Below are 21,882 nucleotides of genomic sequence, written 5' to 3'. Positions count from 1 at the left end.
AGCATTTAAGGTGAACTGTACAAATCATCTGAGTCAGAGATCCAAGGAAAATAAGCTCTTTCTTTCTTTCCTTCCATTAGTCTCAGTTTCTGCACTTCTGACTTCTCTTTCTCTACATCTCCTGCTCTGGTTGAAAACACATCTGGCTTTGAGAGGAAGAGAAAACAGCCCGGAGCCCACTAAAAATCTTGCTCGTCTTTCCCTCTTCTGTCTCACTTTACCTTCACACAGCCTTCCACTACCTGCTGCCCGTATGTCGACCTAAAGCCCCACACTTATTATTTTGTTTCTGTTCATCTCACATCCCTTTGTTTTCCCTCTCCTAAGCTCTGCTGAGGCAATGGAATCCCCCTTTTCTCTCTGTGCTGCAGGTAATAGTCTCAGCTTCGGTCCATCTTTCCTGCCTTTGTTACTGATAGTGAGCAGAACAACACTGGCATGCAACCAGTTACATTCTCACTTCTCTTTTCTCTCTAAGTTTCATCCTTTATTTTAGATTTTGCCCTCTCTAAAAAAGACAAACCAAAGCTGGGATAGACCCAGAGGCGGCAGAGTTTTTATTGTGAACAATATAAGTAACAATAAAGTTTGATTTCCTTTATTTTCTTTCTATTAAAAACTTTTGCTTAGAAATCACAGAATTTTTAAATATTTGCATCCAACAGCAAGTAAGTTTCTTTCCTTCCAAAGTAAAAAGGATGACAAGTTGACTATTTTCTCCATAAACACCACATGTTAAGCCTTTACATGTATGCGTGTTACTCACTGTATTGAAGTTCCAGACCCGCTTGAAGGATAGTCTCTTCCTCAAGCTCATCCTGCTCTCCTCTCAAAGAGGAGGAAACCCACTGACTGCTGAATCTACATATCTGAACTACACAAACACTCACATGTGCGCTGACGCAGTCCTTCTTCAGGAGCTATCTAAAGGAGGAAATTCATGCAGACAGTTGACATGGATGGAGCCATGCCTCAGTGCATCTGTCACACATAAACACCCCCACCCCCTCCCCTCCCTCCCCCCCTCAGGATTAGCTTGACCTAACAGCTAAAGTTTATCTTACCGGTGATTTACCATTTCTCTCTTACTACACTCTATAGCTCTCGTTGTTCCACACTCTCTTCCACATACTGAGCCGACAGACTGACGAGGAAGTTCCATTCTCACGCAGGCACACACACCAACACACTCATACACAGCTCCGTTTCCATAGTGACACGCCCCCATCGGGCAGCAGTTACGAAGGGGAGGGAACAAAGGTCAGTCTGCCAATCATGCTGCAGCACAGCCCTTACCTCTCCACCCTTCTCCTATTCCTCCCTGTTCACAGTCGGATGGGTTGAGGTACAGTCATGTTCAGCTATGTGTTGCACACTTTTTTGGTCATGTAATGAGGAAATGAAACGTCTTCCTTGTGCCGTCTGTGAAAAGCACCGAGATGAAGCGACAAGAGGGGAGATTAATGGAAATGAATTCAGGTTTGTTAAAAGGTCAACAGGAGCAAACAAAGGCACTTCACAGGACACAGCAGCACACTTCAGCACACTCACACAAAGGCCACTTATGGCTTCAAGTCTACACCTAATTTCCTGTTTTGGCAAAAAAATAAAAACACCTTCTCTTTTACTTCCTCACCATGTCTTGAAAGGCTACGCTTACATTAAATGACAGTGGCTGTTGACCCCGGTTTGAGTCCAGCGACTTGTTGCTGGCTTAAAGCAATCCTCTGTGCTAGAAGCATTTGTACGTTTGTGTAGCATCAGTTACAAATATAATACATCAGACTAACTGAAACATGAGTAATGTCACCATGAGACTGTAACTATGCACTGTAAAAGTGCAAGAAAATGTTTACAGCCTTATTTTATACCTCTAACTACCTGATTATTAGTGCTTTCACTGATCTTTACTGTCTTAACTGGACTAAAATAAGCACATAAAATAAGAGCTCTGATGGAGTATGAAGGTTTCTGGTGTGAAGTGTCTGCTGGGGCCTTTCTGTGTGCAGTTTGCATGATCTTGTGGTCATTCTAAATTGACTGTAGGTGGGAGGGTGAGAATGGCTGCTTGTCTCCAAGTTAGCCTGATAACCTGTCCAGGATGTAGCCTGCCTTTAGCACAATAACAACGGAGATAGACTCCAGCTCTTCTGCCACCGTTTACAGGATCAAACAGGTAGGGAAAAGGGAAGATGGACCCAGTATGATGTGGAACCGCATCATACTGGGTCCATTTTCTAAAAAGGTAAATGAATAAATAAAATAAGTCCCTTTAAAGACTATTGGCACAAAATGAGGCATTTTCTCTGCCTTCTTTTCAGCACTGTTTGAGGCCAGAGTGCTCCAAATGCTGCGCCATATTGTTGCTAAAGTTAATGTTAACCTTCCACGTCCCAGTATCATAGCAACATCAGGGATGGCTCCAGCACTCAGCCCCCATTACCACCATACACACACACATATATACACACACTGAAGCTGAAGGCGCTGCCAATCCACTAATTAGCAGAGCTCCTCGTGTTAAAGAGGCCGTCCAGTGGAACCTGATTACTTATACTTATACAATCAAAAGCAATAAAAATTTTTTAAAAAACACTGTTTAGATCTGAGTATGTATGCCATTACAGGTCCTCTCTGACAGGCCATGAAGAAATATGCGTGACACAAGACGTCTGTGAACAGAGGAGAAGAGGTGAGGCACGGCGTTGCACGGGATAAGAGGGATATGACTAAGTTTAAGTTGGCTAATACCACATCCTGATGAGCAGAGAGAAGAAAAGAGAACATAAAGGAATTCCTCTGCTTAACTCAGGTCATCTAGCCAAGCTGGGCTTCCTGTTACGCGTGTCTGTATATCAAATCATAATCTTTTCTAAGTCAAATCAACATCTAATCAACACACACTCTTACACAGTGTACTGAGATGAAAAATTAATAATGCCGTAATGTAAATTTTTTGGTATCTGATGTAAATGACTGCAACACTGCTTTAAATTAAACATACTTTAACATCCGTCAAATATTGAGCCAAAAAAAATAAATTTGATCTTACAACAGCTTTTTGTCCCAGTTTGACATGTGTTAACATCCCAAATTTGTACCGTAGTTAGTTGTTGTCAAAAATGTTTTGGTTTTTTTTGTTGTTTTTTTTTTAAGTACAGAGCTGTGTTGAAAGAGTGAAATGTCCTTCATTTCATTACACAGAAACAAAAAACCTCAAAACATGATCGTGATGAACAGAATATTGAGAAAATGTCAAACCTATAATTCATGCAGGGCAAATGTCTTAAATGAGAGAACATGGCAACATTTACAGCAACAGGAGAGAAATCAGCAGGTGATTTTCCTTTAACCAGTTAAGTGACAACCATAAGAAAATGCGGCATTTATGGGAGGGTGGCCGGTCTCTCATTTCTCTGCCCGACACACAGTGAAACTGAACATTGCCCTCTGCTGTTGTCATTTAGGTGAGACACTGGATGGAGTAAAGCAGGAGAACAGCTGATGGAGTTTTAATGTTTCAGGAGAGCTGCTATTCTGCACCACTGATCCGTCAGTGATTACTTAGCTCTATAATAATGAGTTTTCTAAAGAAGAATTGCACTTTGTGTGCATTTTAGCTCACATAATATCTACTAAAAACACAACCAATTATTTTTCTGACAGATCTCATTGGTTGTGATTAATATTAAATGTTCTTCATCATTTTTCATTCATCTTTTGTCACCTGTACTTTAAGGTGTGTCACAACCAAACACAATCATCGCTAATTAATTGCTTTACGGGCTGCACAGTGGTGTGGTGGTTAGCACCAGAGCCTGACTTCCTGGCCTTTGTTTTCCTCCGGGTCCCACCGATCAAAAACAGGCATGTTAGGATAATTGGTGATTCTGAATTGACTGTAGGAGTGAGTGTAAGTGTGCATGGATGGGGTTAGGCCCCCCCGTGACCCTGAATTGGATTAAGCGAGCTTAGAAAATGGACAGATGATTGAATACTTGTTTTGCTAAAAACAAAAATACAACCTTATATCCAAAAAAAGAAAAAGCAGGTGAGCATTTATTATTATTGTCTTCAATCTGCATTAGATCAATCCACCATCCAAAAAATGCAAACCTGTGGTTTTCCGTTCAGGCCACAGACTCTTCCATGCTCCACCAACATGTTGGAAAAAACAAGTGAGGCAAATACTTATGGGCTCTTAAAATCTCAGTGTTTATAATAACTGTAACTTTAGTGCATGTGTCTGTCTGGTGTTGCAGAATCCAACAAGCCACTTCAACAAATCCCAAATATGTTTGAGACCCACTGCAAATACTGTGTTTGGAAACTGCTGTCAGTATAAATGTAGAAAGAACAATGAAGCTCAGTTTGGTGTTACACTGTTAGGCAACGTGTTGATGAAGATTCTCAGACAGCCAGGTCAGGGTAATCATTAGCTTGAATAAGGGCAACTTGACGACTTCTTGGATCTTTAAGACATTTCACCTCTCACCCAAAAGGTTTCTTCGGTTCTTTCATTCTCTCCGGCACTGAAGATGCTGAAGATGGAAATCAAGTTGGCCTTATTCATGCTCTTATGATTGTTAGACAACTCTTTCAAAATGGGAACTCTTCCATCTATGCTTTCCTCATTCATCATCGGGAGCACATCAGCCGATCTGAATCACATCTAAATGTACTTTAGATATTCAAAAAGTAGAGTTTCTAAAATCGGTGGATATGCAAGATAAGCCAAAAACACATTTGGGCTGGCCATCTGAACATCGCATTAAATACAGCTCTGCTGAAAGAAAGACTGATGTAAATTAGCATCAATTATTCATTAAACCCAAAAACATCTGTGTGGTGTATATGGAACGAGGATGCAGCATCTTCTGGGAGCTTTTCAATGCTTACTGCTCTCACAGCTGTTTCCACTAGTAGATTCTGAAGTGGCCCATCTAATGAGGATGTCCCCTGTCAGAGCACCACTTGGAAGTGTTTTGGCATAAATTAGTTTAACAAAAAAGTACAGTATCTGCATAGTGAACTTTAAATTCTGTAGCATATCTTTATATTTGGTATTCAAATAAACACGAGTCACATGATGCTGCTTCTCTAAACTGTAAGGCACAGAGGTTGCTGGCTAAGTGGCAGATGCATCGTCACAAAGGGGTGAGAGACATTTAGAATATTTGCCTCAAAACTGAAGCGTTTTCTGTCATTTTGGCCATATTTTAAGACAATTCAAATCAAGGAAAACAGTTCAGCAACTGACTTGTCACATGATGTATTTGGATTGTGCTAATGCGGTAAATTGTACTATCTGGCATTCATAAGAAAAAGAAGCACTTGTGTTTATTTGAAAATGCAGCCATGTCTAATGTGACTTCTGGCCTCATGAGGTGTTTCATGTACAGGAGCAGTGTTGATCCTGTCTCATCATCTGATTTTCCTTCCCTAACACACTCTGCTCCCGGGGGAAATCACGAGGAACAACGCACACGCATCTTCTCAGTGTGAGAATACACAAACAGACGCACACATACAGGGGAAGAAATGTGTGCGCTGGTTCTTATCTTTAGCCATCTGAATTAGTTCTTATTCACATTTTTAGGATATGAATGAGTTTTTTATGCCACTGTGTGTGTGTGTGTGTGTGTGTTGGGGGAAAGGGCTGACAGGCTGCTCTTTTCTCACAAGTGTGTTTAGTGAAATAATGTCCTGTGCTGCTTTACACCACAATGTCAACACTCCTCGCTCAAAACTTCACATGACCAGACACGCACAAACATTCATATACAGACATGGACCTACAGCGTAAATGCACTTATTAGCACCTTAAACATCTATGGATTTAGTATAATAGATGATTCCTCAGTGTTCTACATTGAAACATCATATTTGTTCCAAAACAAATTAGCTTTACAGATGAACTCATCAAATGGACTGAAACAATGAATCAACAGGTGTCCCTTTCAATCAAAAGAGCCCAGAAAGCATAATGATTGGCTTGAACGAGTCACCTGATCTGTCATTTCAGTGGCAGGCCTCACAACTAAAGTTTCAGTGCATTCATTCAATTTTAATCAAAATGAACATGTACTGAATGAGTGGCATGAACAAAGAGCACCTTAAATAGCACCTCAGCAGTAGAAAAAGAGAGGAGTTTACAGTTTTCAGGAGTTTTGGTCCATCTTTTCGTACATGTTAAGCATCACCACTAGAAATTCATAAAGTTTAAAATCCAAACTGCATCCGTTTGTGTTTTCAAAATTAACCCGCAGGAAGTGCTCTGGTCTGAAATGATTAAGCTTGTGTAACAGCCTGGACGCTCCATCTACAGAGGCGAGAGTCATCAGAGATAAGATATAGGCTGCATCAAACACGCACGCATACATACAACACATGCATAAAAAAAATGCCCCCGACAAACGCACGCAGCTGGTTTACTCACTGGATCAGCGGTCGTTTCAGAATTCACACTCAAAGTTTGCTGCTCCATGAAGACAAGTAATCCTCAGCACTGCATGAGAGAGCTCCCCTCAGCGCACATTGTCATCAGCTGTTGAATGTGTGTGTTTGTGTGTATGTGTGAGTGTGGAGAGACCAACTGACAAAGCTTGCTGGCTTTCATGTCCAAACCGCTACAGAATGTCGCTGTCGCTAGATTCCCCGTCCCTCTAGTTCTCTCTCTCATCCCCCTCCTCCTCTTCTTCCCTCTCTATCGTCTCCCTTGCCCTGCCTCCCAGCTCTCCCCCTCCCTTGTCTACGCTGTTGCACCCACACTGGTGTAATTTCTATTCCACCCACACTGCCGTGGGCTGAGAGACGCACACGTACCCACTCTCGAGACGAACGCGTAGGCATGGTTGCGGAGGGAGACCCCTTGCCATTAAGGAACACAGCCAAACATAGAATTAGCACTGAGTTGAATGTGTTACCCTCAGTGCCCTTCTGTCATCTGATTAGTATGCCCCAACGCATGCCTGGAGAATAAACTGACATTCATTATCACGGGGGCAGCTAAATAAGCAAACCAGGGAGAAACATCGATTTCTTCTGAAAGACGGTGAAGGACTCATCAAGCTGACAGTTAAGACTTTTTATAGCAATGGTTTGGTTTTAGAGAATCAGCTGCATTCCTCAACATGCCTTGACACAGTGTGGAGGTACTCACCCTGACACCCTCTCCTACATGTACACCCCTCCTGCCTGTCCTCAACTTGGCCCAGGGGTGAAGATAGCACCATTCAAGGCACAGAGCACTGATAAATAACCTTCAGACAACAGGCATTCAGTGGCAACCGACAGGAACACAATGGAATCTGGTTTTATTTTCACACAACAATGACACCTTAAGTGGGAGCTCTGGACAACAATTAATTCCTCTTCAGTGTTTTAAACGTTGTTTGCTGCGAGGGAAACCTCCAACCCTGCGTCACCGATGTTAGACATAAAAAAAGATCCGTTGTAAGAGCAGCAGAGACATACGTGTCCCCTGAAAATGTTAAAAACATTGCTTTAAAGTGATGTGACTTCAGCACACAGAGGAAAGTGTCGGGCACATGTTTTGGGTTTAGAGCCATGATGTCCGTTGTCCTGTCCAGTTGAACGTTGGAGCAATTCCCTGGAAACAGGCAGCTTTTTTCACTGAGAGGCCAACATTTGGGCTGTAAGTCAATTAGCTTCTGGAAATGTCAGACAGACACAGAAGTGCAAAAACAAGCATGCACACACACACACGGGTCACATTTGTTTTATTATGTTTTAAATGAGGCTGTAAGTACCTGTGTCTAAAATAATTCAGTGACCATGACAGTCCAAAATGCTAATTAAAGAAAAAAAATGAAGGATCAAATTTTAGACAAGCTTGTTAAAAAAAAACAGGACTGATGTGTAAGCAAAAAACATCATTTAAGTCAAAAGATTGCTTTCTGCCGCTACTACCATGACATACTCAGTCTTTACTTCTCTTTGTTTGAGGTAAGGTACCTTTTTTTCAGGATAACTGACTGTTATAGTACAGAGATCATATCAAAACTGTATATTTCAGTATTTAGCAATTACTCTGTCAAGTATTTCTTTAAATTAAACTATGAACTGCTGCTCAGAAAAACATTAAACGGTAATAAAGGGGTTGAAAATTTAAAACACAATTTCATAAAGGCCAAGAGACCGTACTCAGTTTCCTTGTTTTGTTCACAGAGCAGAGCGACTCCCAAACACAAAGAAATACTCAATATAATCATCGTACAATCCAACAAACTGCTGATTGTTCTCGTGTTGTCCATCTTTGCAATGATAAACTACGTACTATTAAAGACTTTACAGCCCCCGTCCAGCGGTGTGCGTAACAGGTGGCTGCTAAAAAACAAACAAGTTATCATTTGAAGTTGAAGATTAAATTAAACATAAGTCAATATTCACAGAATTTCAAACAGCGTATTCTTATCAGCACAAGAGAGTAACATTCCTGACAATATGCCTTAAAACCTTTTGCAATTTTACAGAGAATAAGACGCCCGAGTTAAAACACCTCCACTGGAGAAACACGCCACACCTCCAAAGCTGACTGCCTTTCACATTAAATAAGCCTAAAACTTTGTTTTGTGCCACAGAAATGTTGTCGGGTTTGTCTGTAAGCTCAACACTTGAGCTACACTGGAAGGGAAATTTCATCATCTTCAACCCATCACTACATTGCAGCTTGTTGTGGAAAAAGCAGCAAACAGCCTTACAATCAGACTACTGTGTGAATTGTTTGGTTATATATCTGAGCATTTGACCTCTGCATGATTGCTTGTGACTATTTGCCAGTCTTACTTTTGTAGATAACCCGCACACGAGGGACCAATTCAACACAAGTCTGATAGCAACCTTAAAGCACCACATTAGAGCAGTTTATATGTGCATCAGTGACGTTAATTTAGTTAGCTGCAAGCAAAGGTACATATTTACTTGCTGAAGGTCTCTAAAACAGCTCTTCAGTTTAAAAAAAATTATACTTACAAACAAAGATCTGTGTGTATCATTCATCTGTGTCCCATTCTGTGAATGCATGTGCAGCACTGGGCTATGATAATGGACAGAAAGTTGATCAAACTGAAATACAGCCAGTGATCCAGACACACAGCTGGAGGAGGCGCAGATGTACGCCCGACTTCCTTCCCCTTACTGCTGTCATAAGATATTGTCTAGTTGGTTGAGAGTGCCGAGTTGTGTTTTGCGAGTGTGTAATGGTTAAACTTTACAATCACGACCATCACAAGATAAGCTGCGAGCCTAAAGCTCGGGCTGACGTATACATACAGCTCTATGTACACACATGCTCGAGGGAGCACACATTTCAACTACAGCATGACATCTGAAAAACTGCAGGAGAAGCTTAAATAGCGCAGCTAACAAGATGGCTGAGAGCTGAAGGCAGCAAAATGTGTAGAAGCGTGCATGTTTATTGCATGTGTGTATCTGTCCTGCGTGTATGTGTGTCTATATGCTCTATGTGCTTTTGTGTCAAAGCCTCACTAATGAGGTGAATGTCAGCTTGTTGCTCATCAGAGCTCATTAGAAGTGCAGGCTAACACTTAGAACCCAATTACCCCCCCACCACCATCACCACACAAACACACACACACATCCCTCTCTCCTCCCCCCATGTCACGACACAAAGCATCCTCTGTTTGTGCACATTACTGCATGTGCAGCAAGAGAAAAAGGCCTAACGACCGGAAGAAAATGGTAGAATAGAGGCGGTGGGAGGAGTTAAGAGGGGAAAAAAGAAGACAGAAACCCTGCCATGGGATGCTCTGGCAATGGGACACCAACCCCTGTGAAACTCACACAATGGTGGAGAACTCAACTGTGCAGAAATTCTATGCTGCTTACACTCAGACTGTGACTCATTTTTATCTAATTCAGGGAGTTTAAATGAAAAACATGAAATGCACACTGCAACACATTGCTGAGTTAGAATTCTAAAACAGCTTTTTATCGTTTTTCTGTTCAGGATTTTAAGGCGACTCTCAAAACCCCAACTCCTTGATGCAATGAGCAAATATTTAAGGCAAGCAAAAGTAAACTCTAGGTCTAATTTTATAAATAGGTTTTCTACAGTGCATTAGCCTCGAGTTAGCCAACCATGCCATCTGGCTTCACATCTGAAAATTAACTGCCTTCATCATGGAAATATATCTTCTCTGGACGCCAGAATTTGCAAAACAATGTAAGCTGTCAACTTAAACTGCAGATTAATAGAAATATGACAAAGAATTGGACTAATGTTGTGCAGAGCAAAGCTCATATGTGAAAAAGCAGGTGTTGGAGGGGATGCAACCAGCTCAGAGAATCCGATTCAAACTTTGTGGATGTTGAAGTTAAACATTTTAACAGTTTTCAGAGGATTGTTCAAGAGTAAACATCCGTGGATTCATTTTGCAAAGAACCAACACTGCAACATTGAGGGCTACGCACCTATCAGCAGGCTTATTTTATGCAGAACCACGGTGATGGAGATGAGGACCACCACCAATACAGGTCTCCTTTTCCACCTGATAGTTTTATATCAGTTCAACAGAGACAGCTGGGACTGCTTGCATCCTCACTTCATCCAAAGACCACGGCTGTGTCGTGGGGAGTACATGCACTAAATGTGTGTGTAAGAGTTGCACAGTTTAAAAACGTTGGTAAATTAGCCAATACCTGCAGTGTGAGTCTGTGATTTCACATCCAAGGACTTTGGTTTGGGTAAAACTCCAATCTTTTTGTCCAGTTAGAGGTTCATTTAAGCTGATCTGAGATCTGCCAATGTCTCAATAAGCATCCTAGCATCTCAGAGCAGAAAACACAGCTAATTTTCTTCAGACTGAGACCAAATCTTATTTACTTGGCAGCTGTTTTAATCGTTCATGTTTGGCTGCGTGGTTAATAACACATGCTCTGACATGACAAAAAATCTCAGTTATTGCCATCTATACCTGTAACTAAAAACATTTGAAAAATGTGGCAGTGCTTAAAAGAATTTAATCATTAATCAGTCATTTAATGACTTTGTTCGAATAACAACAATTAGAGACAGTTTATAACAAAGAAAAACAAAAGTTCTGATTCTACATGAGATTAAATCTTACACAAGCTCATTAAATTTAGTCAAAATCTAATTTCTAAAAGTAAAAACTAACTAAAGCTGTCAGATAAAGGAGTGCAATACTTTCCTTTGAAAAACAGTAGATTAGAAGAAAGTACAGTAAAGTACAGTATCTCAGTTTTGTAGTTTAATGTTGTACGGAATTCTAAGTAAGTTACACTTTTGTTTGTTTGTTTGTAAAGAACTCACCAGAAATTTTCATCAAGGGCTTATTGATAACAATTTTATCCTGAAGAAGCATTACCCCAGGACACCTTTCACTTATCCGAGTTTACAGTTTTATGCTTCATAGTTCTTCAACAAACAGAAAATACTGTGTGAGGGTAGTCTTGGGTAACAGTAATGTAAACACGATCAGTGTCTGAATGACTTTAACAGAATGACAGAACCACTAATGCTCAGTATCCCACGACTGAGAGGGCTTCAGGGTATCATCTTACCAATATCAAAAAGAAAATAAGTACAGTTTTTATTAAAGCCAAACAGCAACTGAATTTGTGGATAGGAAAGCTAATCTGTGGCAGTTACTAATTTTGACTTTGAGAAATGTAATCAATTCACATTTAAGATTCCTCTTATTAAAATTAAACAAACCCATTTTAACTTTACTTATAAACTGCTTTAAGCCCTTTATCTGTAACCCCGATGCTTTCTGTTGCTCCTCTTGCTGTCAAATACAGAAAGAATGCAAAAAATGTATAGGAAAAATGATCACTACAGAAGTAAGAGAGTGGGACCTGCTTATCTGCTCCCAGGGTGCCCCAGTCACTGCTAAACAGCGGAAACATTTAGCTTTCCTCTGATCTCTATCTCAGAACCAAAACTACTGTTATGGATTGTGCTTGAGACAGAAGGACTCTCCTTTGGTCTCAAACATGAAACACACATGCAGACAACAGCTCGCAGTATCACATACGTACGTAACTACTTTTCTATTCGTTAATCACACACATTAAGAGTGAACAGCAGCTCACAAAAAAAATCAATACTGGAAACCAAAAGTAGTGTGTCTAATTCCCATAGTTAGAATAAATACATGTACCAGCAACATACTGTATCTTCCCATCTGAGAACTAGAATAGTCACCCCAGAGTACAACTAAAGTACAACTAAATAGGCATATTGTTAAGGCAAAACTCATGGCTCTCAAATGACTGGATAGCAGATAATTTCTTGCAGAAATGATCTGGTATCATGCATGCCTGGTAACATGCACGCTTCAGAGAGCAAAAGGATAATTCCTATAAATATGTACCCATACTGCACCTGGTAAATGGAAACTATCCAGGTGCGTCTAATTTATGAACTACTGCCAACTTCAATGTCAAGTAATTCCCTGCTGTTCAAGGTGTGGAGTAATACAAATTAATCCAAACCCATGTGGAAGATGCCACTGTCCAGGACTGTGTGTACGTTGCCATGGTGATGTGAGAGGTGAGCATGACGTGTCATATGAGGATGTATGCTGTGCATGAGCTGCTATTATTAGAGACAGATGCTGTGCTTGTGGCTCAAATGTGACAATAACACAGTGGTCAGAGAAAGCCTGAGAATAACAATGAAACTCAACACACAGTATGTTCCTTACCTCCAAGTCGTCCAGGGAGCGGGCCATGCTGAGGCGCTTGGAGCGTCCAAAAGAACGTCTGGCTGAGGAGCGCTGGGGGAGAGGAGGAAATCCCATCGTCAAACCGCGGAACCGACCACCCTGAGGGCAAAAAGAGACAATGAGTTCAGTTCAAATGCTATGTTACCAATCAGTCTGCGTGGGAAAGCGCAAGGATATGAACACTTCGTCCATCATTTTATGTTCTTTTCATGTGAAGCTAAGTAAATACTCAGTCTCAATAAACAGAAAACAAGGCTTTTTGACTCAAACGATGAGAAACTGAGTTCACTCAGTTGACAACAAAGTATTCAGTTGTGTGGACCCACAGTTCTTGTTCATTCATGTTAATTTACAAAGAAACAAATGTGGTTATATATCATTGTCAAATATCAGGATGCATCATTCCCCTAAATCTAGCAATCACAACAACCTAAAGCATACACAGTTAAAAATAAAAACTGCAAAGATAAATATTTCACTAATCATAGCAGCAGTTCATGTTATTATCAGGTAATTCATTTATTTACTAGTGTTTACGCAGCTGCTACTTTAGCTGAATTCACCTCTTTATAAAGTAGCTGTACAAGAAGTAGATGTAGAGTCATGAGTCTGCATAAAAACTTCTCAAAGATTAACAATCTTACTGTTTATTTGCACTGTACAAATCCAAAGTATCTAAACCAAGCATATTGCTATTAAAGCTGCAGACTCCTATATATCATGCATCTATTTATAATAATGCTACGGTGCTTGTGAGACTGCAGGTTTAATCGGACAAAAAATTAATTGGTAAAAAAAATGTGATATTGAAATGGGAAATAAGTAAAAACACAACATGTTCAGAACAACATGAAAGGCGTGTGATTTGTGCAGCTCTGACGTGAGATTTCCTTTTTTAACACATGCGTGTGCTTTTAGAAAGCGTCCTTTTTTTTTCACTTAAATGTTAAATTCCACACGATACACAGAGGCATGTACAGTCCTGTGTTTTTGCCTGCGGTGCCAGCTAAGTACTTCAGTCAGCTCCACGACCACAAACATAACACAGAGGCACGCTCTGACACACAAAAACAGGGGATGATAAGGCTGTACAAGAATGAGCAGCATGCTGAGATTTTGCAGTAGTTTGTATTTTGTTGTTTAGGGAGTTTCATTCCTGTGTATTCAACACTGGCTCATGTTTGTAGAACTGGTGCAGTGGAAACCAACTAATAGGAATTAAGTTCAAACAACACAGTCATGACATGATGCCATAAACTGCGGCCTACAAAAAGCACATGGGAAAATTAGTCAGGGGAACATCAGGATTTATTATCCAAAGCCATTTGAGAATGATGTAACCACATTGAGTAGTGCTGTAAACCAAAGAGAGGACAATTAGGGTGGTGTTGTGCTCACAAGCTCACAATAAGCCATCTAACAACTGTTGCTGTTTCAGAACACAGAAATATTCTGTCATCTCTTTCACCTCCGACAAACAGCATCTGGCTAATCTCCTTATACTTTTGGAGAAGGCTTACATCAGTGCACCCCAGCTGATGGGTAGTGATAAGCAATTAAATGATGCTGACAGGCTTCAGATGCCGAAAACGAGTTGAATCTGACTGCTTGATTAGGAGCCAGTCTCTGCATTTCATCAGGCAATGGCAGAGGTGTTGCCTGGATACAGAGTCAACCCTGCGTCTGTGTTTGTGTGCGCTTCAGTGTGCACGTCATATAATGAAGATTTGAACACTCGATTAAATGCGTGGACACAAACACTCATGTTTAAAACTAGCCTTGCTTGTAAAGGCAAAAGGACAAAACAGTTATTTTTAAAGAGAAACTAAGATTTGGGTTAAAAAGGAAATGACGAAGGGTTGGCACTGGGGTTGTTTTGGGTGTAGCTGAACAGGAGCTTTGTCAGAGAAAATCTTTGAAAGGCTAAATTGAAGCAGAAAACGCACAGCTCTTATCTGTGCGGCTGATCTTGTCCCTCTTTCCTTCACGCACACAAACACACACGCTATCAATGTTACATTTAAAAAAAAAAAACATCCTTCCTGTTTAGGACAGCACAGCTGTCAATAACCAGACATAAACACAGAAAACACTTTTTTCGTGTACAAACACAGTGGGACAGGCATAGGCTTGATAAAGAATAAACGTGTTAAATGGAGAATAGACCACATTTTGATAGGCCTTGGCCTCTTATTCATCCATTTACACACTCACAGTTTAATGCACATTAACACTTCAACATGTGGGTAGGAGAAGCAAAGGTTAAACCACCAAGCAGCGGTGAGCCTGTTTTACCTCCCGAGCCACACTTGTCCATCAAAACAATCACATTCATCAAGGTTCAGCAGCGTGTCTCTGTGTCACATATAATCAAAATAAACTGAGGATTCCTTATCATTTCTGCCATCCACTTATTTACTTCAAATTCATCTGTCACGTTCTAAATTGAATCTATTTTCTTTCTAAATTAGCTGATAATGTCTCACATGGACAGTCATGAAGGTGCAGGACGTTTACAGAAAAAGTGAAACAGTGCCACCATGTGTCAAACAATGCAAGCAATTAAGGACAATGGCTTGACACACCGAACACAAAAAGTAACAAGTCAGCAAATAAATCTACATAATTCTAAAGTATTAAGCAGCTAAATTCATAACTATTGCATGTCTGTGGCAGCAGAATCAAGAAATCATGGCTCACCATGATAGCAACGGCATCCAAAACTGTGCGTCCAGTTGGAGAACATTGTTCAGAAAGGTTAACTTCCACCTTCCTGCCACCGTCAGTCTCTGCCTTGCTGTGACATTGTAAACACTTCCTCTGATTGTCCCATGCAGGGTCCTGGGACCCCGTTCACCAAGAGCTTTACAAGAAGAAGCACCAGCTTCCCTCGGAATCAAGGAAACTATCCTCAGCAGACAGAGATAAAGCAGCCGTCTCCCACAAACATGTAAACATGTGGACAGATCTCAGTGGACCTGACCCAAAATTAAGGCAAATTGATGGAAATAGAATTCAGTCAGACTCGACATTTATCTCCTTCTTTGTCTGCATACAACAATAAACAGTCAGTGATTACTATACTGTGACTCAATGAAAATATATTGCAGCCAGATGCACTTTAAATAGTTTAACTCGAATAACAATAACTTATCTGAACCTGGGACACTGTGTCCCGCTAAGGTGGGAAACAGGTGGTTTTCTGATGAAGGCAGATGTCTGGCTAGTGCATAATACATGATCTGATACTGGAGCAGTGAGGATAAATAACGTATCAATCTTCTTTTACCAAGCCTGAAGTGTGAGCCAGCTGGGGTGCTCACGTTATTCAGCGTAACGCTGGGCCGCTTGGTGGGGTGAATGTGGTTCATGATAACTGGCAATAACAAGTGAAAAGTTTTATATGCGAGTGAGAAGACACTTAATTTAGGAGCCGAGTCAGTTAAATGCGAGGCCTTGAGAAAGAGAGGGTTGAGAATGCGAGATGCGCACACATGGATTTATAGTCTCAATAAACTGTAGACCTGGACAGACACTAGTCGTAGTAAATTTCCACAACAGGGATGTGTGATGGGGGGTGCTACCTGCTGCTGAGGCTTCTCATCTCACAGTCAGTTTTAACACTTTCTGAGTCCACAAACCAGCACAGTATAGCACATCAGTGAATGTACTATTAATAGAAAAGTAGAAAATACCATTTCTTAGAAAATGTGAATAAAAATGAATAAGTTAGCATGAAAACTGATCAAATTTGCATTGTACTAATACTTTAACAACAACTTCATGAAATGCCCACCTTTTTCTCTCCCTCCTTTGAGTTCCCTCCGGGCTTCTTCTCTCTTTCACCTCTCCGTGCTCCAGTCTTCTCCCTGTCTCCTGAGCCGAACAGCTTCTTTGCCCACTCGTCTTTCTGCAGAGCCAGCCGGTGGGTGTGGGCATGTGTAGGAGGAGGCTGGCTCCCACCAGGTGGCTGCATGTGGTCCCCAGGGGCCAGCGGGGCCCGATAGCGGTCGGCAGGGATCTTATTCATGGGTGGGGGCAGGGTGCTGCAATTGGCTGATGACCATCCGTCAGTGGATTCGGCGTATGACTCCTGGTCGCTGCTCAGGCCCTGGAGGTGGCTGTGATGGTGCTGCTGTCGCCAGTCTCTCAGCACATGGACTGGTAGCCACCGCTGTGGTTCCAGCCCTACTGCTCCTCCTGCCCCTCTCCTTTCTCCTCCCCCGACAGCTCCTCCCAGCTTTCCTGATGAGTAGTGGTGTGGGTGGACCCCTCGTGAAGGCCTGCCAGAGACATCAGGGTGAGCCAAGGGGAGAGGGTGAGGGAGGTCAGCGAGGTGTGGATCCTGACGGTAGTGGCCATTTCTCAGCATTGGAGGAGGTGGAGGAGGAGGAGGTGGATGGGAGGCTGCAGCTCCGAAGGTGGGGCTCCAGGCCTGCTGGGATGAAGGTGGGCTGTCCCAGTGGCGTGGCCCAGAGATGTGGTTGTGATTGGGAGGACCTCCAAGGTCAACTAAAAGCACTCTGTTGCTCTTCTCCTCTGGTAAAAAGTTGCCTATCCCACTGTCGCTGTTGCTGCTGGTGCTGTGGTTTTGTTGTGCGTCGTTGTCTGGATCGTGGAAAGCGCGGGCCCGAACCCCATCAATGTTGTCCCCCATGTCCCGGTAGAGGACAGAAACAAACTGGAGGAGAGGCTGAGAACTTAGGGGGAATTCCAGGCAGCCTCCCGTGTCTGGGTCTGGGGTACACTCAAAGCCAAACCTCATGGCCACCCCCAGATGGACCTGCGGATACAACGGTCACAGTCAGACATCTGACTTCACATCTCGGAAATGATTCAGAGAATCAGAATTTGACTTCACTGACTTCATGAGATATATACAAATATGACTAAAGTATGATCTATGTGGTGCAAAGCATCCAAGAAAGGAAATGAGAGTAAAAACTGAAAGATAAATAATACAAGTTTAAAACAGCAACAGTCAAAATAAATAGTGCTATGAAGACACAATAATCATGAATAACATAGATCATACCAAGACTGATGCAAAAGTCATAGCCAGTGTCAACTTAATTTAAGGTAAAGTTATTCCTCTATAAACAGAACTTAATATTTCCAGCTTTTTATTATTGCCTTTCTAAGTAAATCTGGTGTTTTGCAATAATATGGTTATATTTATTTATACTTTTTTTTTTAGACACTTTGTTAAAGTGAAAGGTTTTTTTGTTGTAGCTTTTAGAAGCCAAAGGGTCCAGTTTTTTCATCTTGAAAAATTAGTTTAAGGTTGTCTGGATTTATTTTGTGGGAACTAATTCAACATTTGTTCTGTTTGAAATTCCTAATGCTTACAAATAATAATAAAAAAAATAGTGTCACAGTCACAGTTAGCTGACCAATCGGACAACATCTTAAATAAAACAATTTATGCAATAGTAAATACATTACTAATGTATATTTACTGTTCGCTTCCACTGTCTTCTTTATATCTTGTTTGTAGTGTTTTTTTTTTTTATAGTGTTGATATTGTGTTTTTTTATCATGCTGCACTGCTGCTGGAGCCTTCATTTGCCAGCGGGAACCTCTCGAGAGAGCAATAAAATTCTATCTATCTATCTATCTATCTATACACGCACAACTAGAATAATATAAGTTTTCTGTTGATGCTTTAACTCATTTTAACTGGCATTAGTAAACCCGCACTACTGTATCTTGTTACCACCTCGTTTTTACCTGGTGGTGACATAGTTCTGGATCCACAATGAACACGTGACATGAAGTCCTCAAACCCGCATCTTCGTCCCGTCCGCTGCCAAAGTGACGATCATCGTGGTCGTCCGTGGCTTGCATCGTGACCAGTCCGAAGAATCGCCGATCATCAGGACAACAGGCGCTGAAGGCTAGTTTTTCTGCAGGGTAGGTGGCCAGGACTTGACCTCTGTCACTGCACAGGTGCACACTGTCATGCATGACCTGGTAGGATATAGTTAACGCATGTTACCACCTACTCAAAGAGAAACTAATGAGGCCATCACAGCAGCATGACAGCAGATACAGAGCAACTTTAAACTTGCTCCATTTTTAAGTGGTAATGCTAATAGGTCTGTCTCAAGCCAAATAAGATCACATTTTAAAAGGTTATTATGTATATACTGTCTAGATAAATAATTTTTTATTGGATAAAAAAAAATAAACAGTTAACATGATATCAAAAAGTTATAATCTAATAAAAACAATCAGGTGAACCTTCATGAGGACCAATGAATGGATCTTTTGCTCCGCCCTCAGACGCCTCATGCTCCCTCTGATGGCTTGCAGGCTGTCGCTCTCAAGGTTGTTCCCAGTGGAGGCCAGCTCGATGGAGCCAAGATAGCCAACTATCATCCCCACGTTGAGGATGCCTTCACTGGGCTCTAAGCCAAAATCGCCTCCTTCTCCAACATCCACATCTTGTTCTTCGTGGTGGTGAAGGTGGAGATGACGAAAGTCTGACTCCAGGAAGACTGAATCGTCATTCAGAACCTGAGCCATCTCCTCCTCAGAGAGGAGGTTGGGGTTGCTCTGGCAACGAGAGGAGTTGCGATAGGGGGGGAAATCTGGATCGGACAGCGGACGTGGCTTTGACGTGGAGCTAACCCCGGGCCTTTCCTTGTCTGAGCTGCTGGAAGAGTGGCTGGAGTTCTCAAAGATCATGTTGAAGATTCCTCCAGACTGCAGCTCTGCCACCACCTTCTCTGCTCTGTTGATGCCCAGCTGCTTTGAGTCCAGTTTGGGTTTGTACCAACCGCCACGGGCTCCACAGTTTGACCTGCCGTTATTGTTGTTGTTGACACTGTTGTCGTAGAAACCATCGAGCTCATCATCACTGGAGCAAGAGTCCAGGTAAGATGCTGCCAGTGTGTTGCTGCTGTGGTGACGGCTACCAGCGGAGCGTTGGTGGTGGCGCCTTTGACGTTCTCCCTCAGCGATGACAAGTTTCAAAACGCCAGAGCAACGCCCAATCAGTTTGACCACATCTTCGTGTGATGCCTTGGAGACATTTATGTCATTGACAGAGAGGATGTAGTCTCCTGAACGCAACCCCACAAAGTCTGCGGGGCTTCCTTTCAGGATGCAGCTTAGGACACAAGGGCTTTGGCCTGACAGTGTAAAACCATACCCTGTTCTTCCTCTTGCCACCTCCACAGCCTGAATACGACCATGCTGGAGGGATGAGGGCGTGGACGAAGGTGGGGGAGGTTGAGGGAAGTTCAGTCCACTTCCAGCACAGTGGCGTCTCTTGGATGATGAATCCATTTGCCTGGACATTGTGCCAGGAAGCCTTCTTTTGTCCATTGATAAATGGGTAATTTTTAATGTCTCATGTTAAATGCCTGATTTCTGCTCAAGCAAGAACAAAAGGCATGCTGAAAGTCCGTCTAACAGCGCTGCTGTCGGGCTGCTTCGAAAAGATGAGCAGCAGTTCAAAATGCAGCAGATGGGTGAGAACCAGGTCTCAGTTTTCACACAAGCTTGTTAGCGGTCCCATCCTGGTGTCACTCTCTCTCCCAGGCATATTACCTGAGGAACACAAGAACAAAGACCAGTCAGTCATGAGTTTATTTCTACTTTTACAAGCTGTGATCTGCTCTGCTTGAGCTCTAATCAATTACTTATTCCACACATTAAATTTGCTGCCTTTCTTTTCATGTGGTGGAGTAACGCCTCTGCTGTGTACAGTTATCAGGCAGGGAGATGAGGGGAGGTGGCTGACTCAGCCACACCTGTGCAGATTGGAGTCAGACGTGCCAGGCGTGCAGGTAAGTGCACCTGTGACACCTGAGCATTATGATGGCTTAACAGCGTCTTTAACCTCAAACTGTCTATTTTTTTTATTGCTATAACCTACGACTTTCACTTGTATTAGTTCACTTTTAATCAGAATTTGTAGTTACAACTAATAAAATGTTAGCTGACGTAGTAGCGTTAGCTTATTTAGCTGAGCGCCTTAGGGAGGTTAGCACTGGCTGAATAGTGGTCGCAGGTGGGAGAAATTAACAGCGACTTGACTGTAGCTTCACACAGAGGAGCGTAAGTATTTTATTTATAGTTTGCTGTAGTTTCAAAAAGTTTTTCTTGCCATTAGTTGCAGTCCAACCGTGCACCCACCCTTGCTTGAGCTTTAGTCCCGCCCCTCGAGTTCCACATCTTTGGAATGTCGGTCTGTAACCGTGGCAACAGCAGTGTACACAGATTTTTATACAACGTCATTGGCTTTCCTGGTTGTCAATCAGATAGCCAACGGTTATGCTGATATATTGACAGAAGTTAGCTTGAGAAATCACAAATAAAAGTACCAACGGTAGCCCGTTACACAGGTGTCAAAACGCGAGCCAACAGTCGCCAGATCAGCCGATTGTTATAACTGCAGGATGTTTTATTGGGAGCAGAAAGTCCTCGGGTTTTAACCAGCACACAGTGAGAAACCAGCCAGAAAGAAACGGCAACAGCTGGCTAAAATACGTCTGAATTGTGGAGCAAAAAAAAAAAGTTGGGATGGCCAAGTAAGAGGTGGATGCAGGTCTTTTCATGTTTCGATAAAGATGTTCGGGCCGGTGGGTTTATTAAGCCGGAGATTTTTAAAAAATGACTTACTTCTCGGTGTCCAGCGGTGATGCTGCTCGGGTAGAGTCCATAGTTTTGTCGCTAGGGTTAGTTAGGTAAACTCAGGGGCGATGGGTAAACAAAAGAAAAGACTGCACCATCTGGCGAAGTAGCCTAAGAGGAGGAGGACTGGGGGAGAGGAGGTGTGTTTAGAGTGGGCAACTGAGGAGGGCGTGCAAAAGGGGGGCTCATAACTTTAAATAAAGCAAGATATTGTGAAAAAGTGCTTCAGGATCACCAACTTCGTGTATGTCATATTATATATTTGAGTAATTTAACAGCACTATTGTAAAATGTGAAAATCAAACTGTAGCATTTCAGCAAAAAATATTCATGAGTTTTCTGAAATCTATCTTCATGTATTTTGGATGGAGCTGTGGAAATATCCGAATTTGTGTCAGCATTTAAAGCCTTGCTTTAAATGAAAAGGTGTTGATTTAAACTTAAAGGCTATGAAAAGCTTGGCCTAACTGAGCTATAATGAAGTATAGGGGAAAAAAAAACA

At 42.0% G+C, this 21,882-nt stretch overlaps 1 protein-coding gene across 1 annotated transcript in view; it reads right to left on the bottom strand.

The window, feature by feature from the left end:
• Positions 1-21,463, bottom strand: part of rgs12b (regulator of G protein signaling 12b) — a 46,695-nt gene extending 25,232 nt beyond the window's left edge. The window contains exons 1-5 of the mRNA XM_072384440.1: positions 21,369-21,463; positions 18,981-20,294; positions 18,468-18,707; positions 16,534-17,520; positions 12,717-12,836 (exon numbers count right to left, since the gene is read on the bottom strand). Coding sequence (XP_072240541.1) covers positions 12,717-12,836; positions 16,534-17,520; positions 18,468-18,707; positions 18,981-20,069 — 2,436 coding nt within the window. The 5' untranslated portion in view covers positions 20,070-20,294; positions 21,369-21,463. The remainder of the gene's footprint in view (positions 1-12,716; positions 12,837-16,533; positions 17,521-18,467; positions 18,708-18,980; positions 20,295-21,368) is intronic.
• Between the last annotated feature and the right edge of the window lie 419 nt (positions 21,464-21,882).

This window comes from Leuresthes tenuis, unplaced genomic scaffold, assembly GCF_036924035.1.
Source record: "Leuresthes tenuis unplaced genomic scaffold, fLeuTen1.0.hap1 SCAF_4, whole genome shotgun sequence".
Classification (NCBI taxonomy): domain Eukaryota; kingdom Metazoa; phylum Chordata; class Actinopteri; order Atheriniformes; family Atherinopsidae; genus Leuresthes; species Leuresthes tenuis.
Note: the sequence above shows the minus strand (reverse complement) of the source record. Positions and strands in the feature narration are given on the sequence as shown.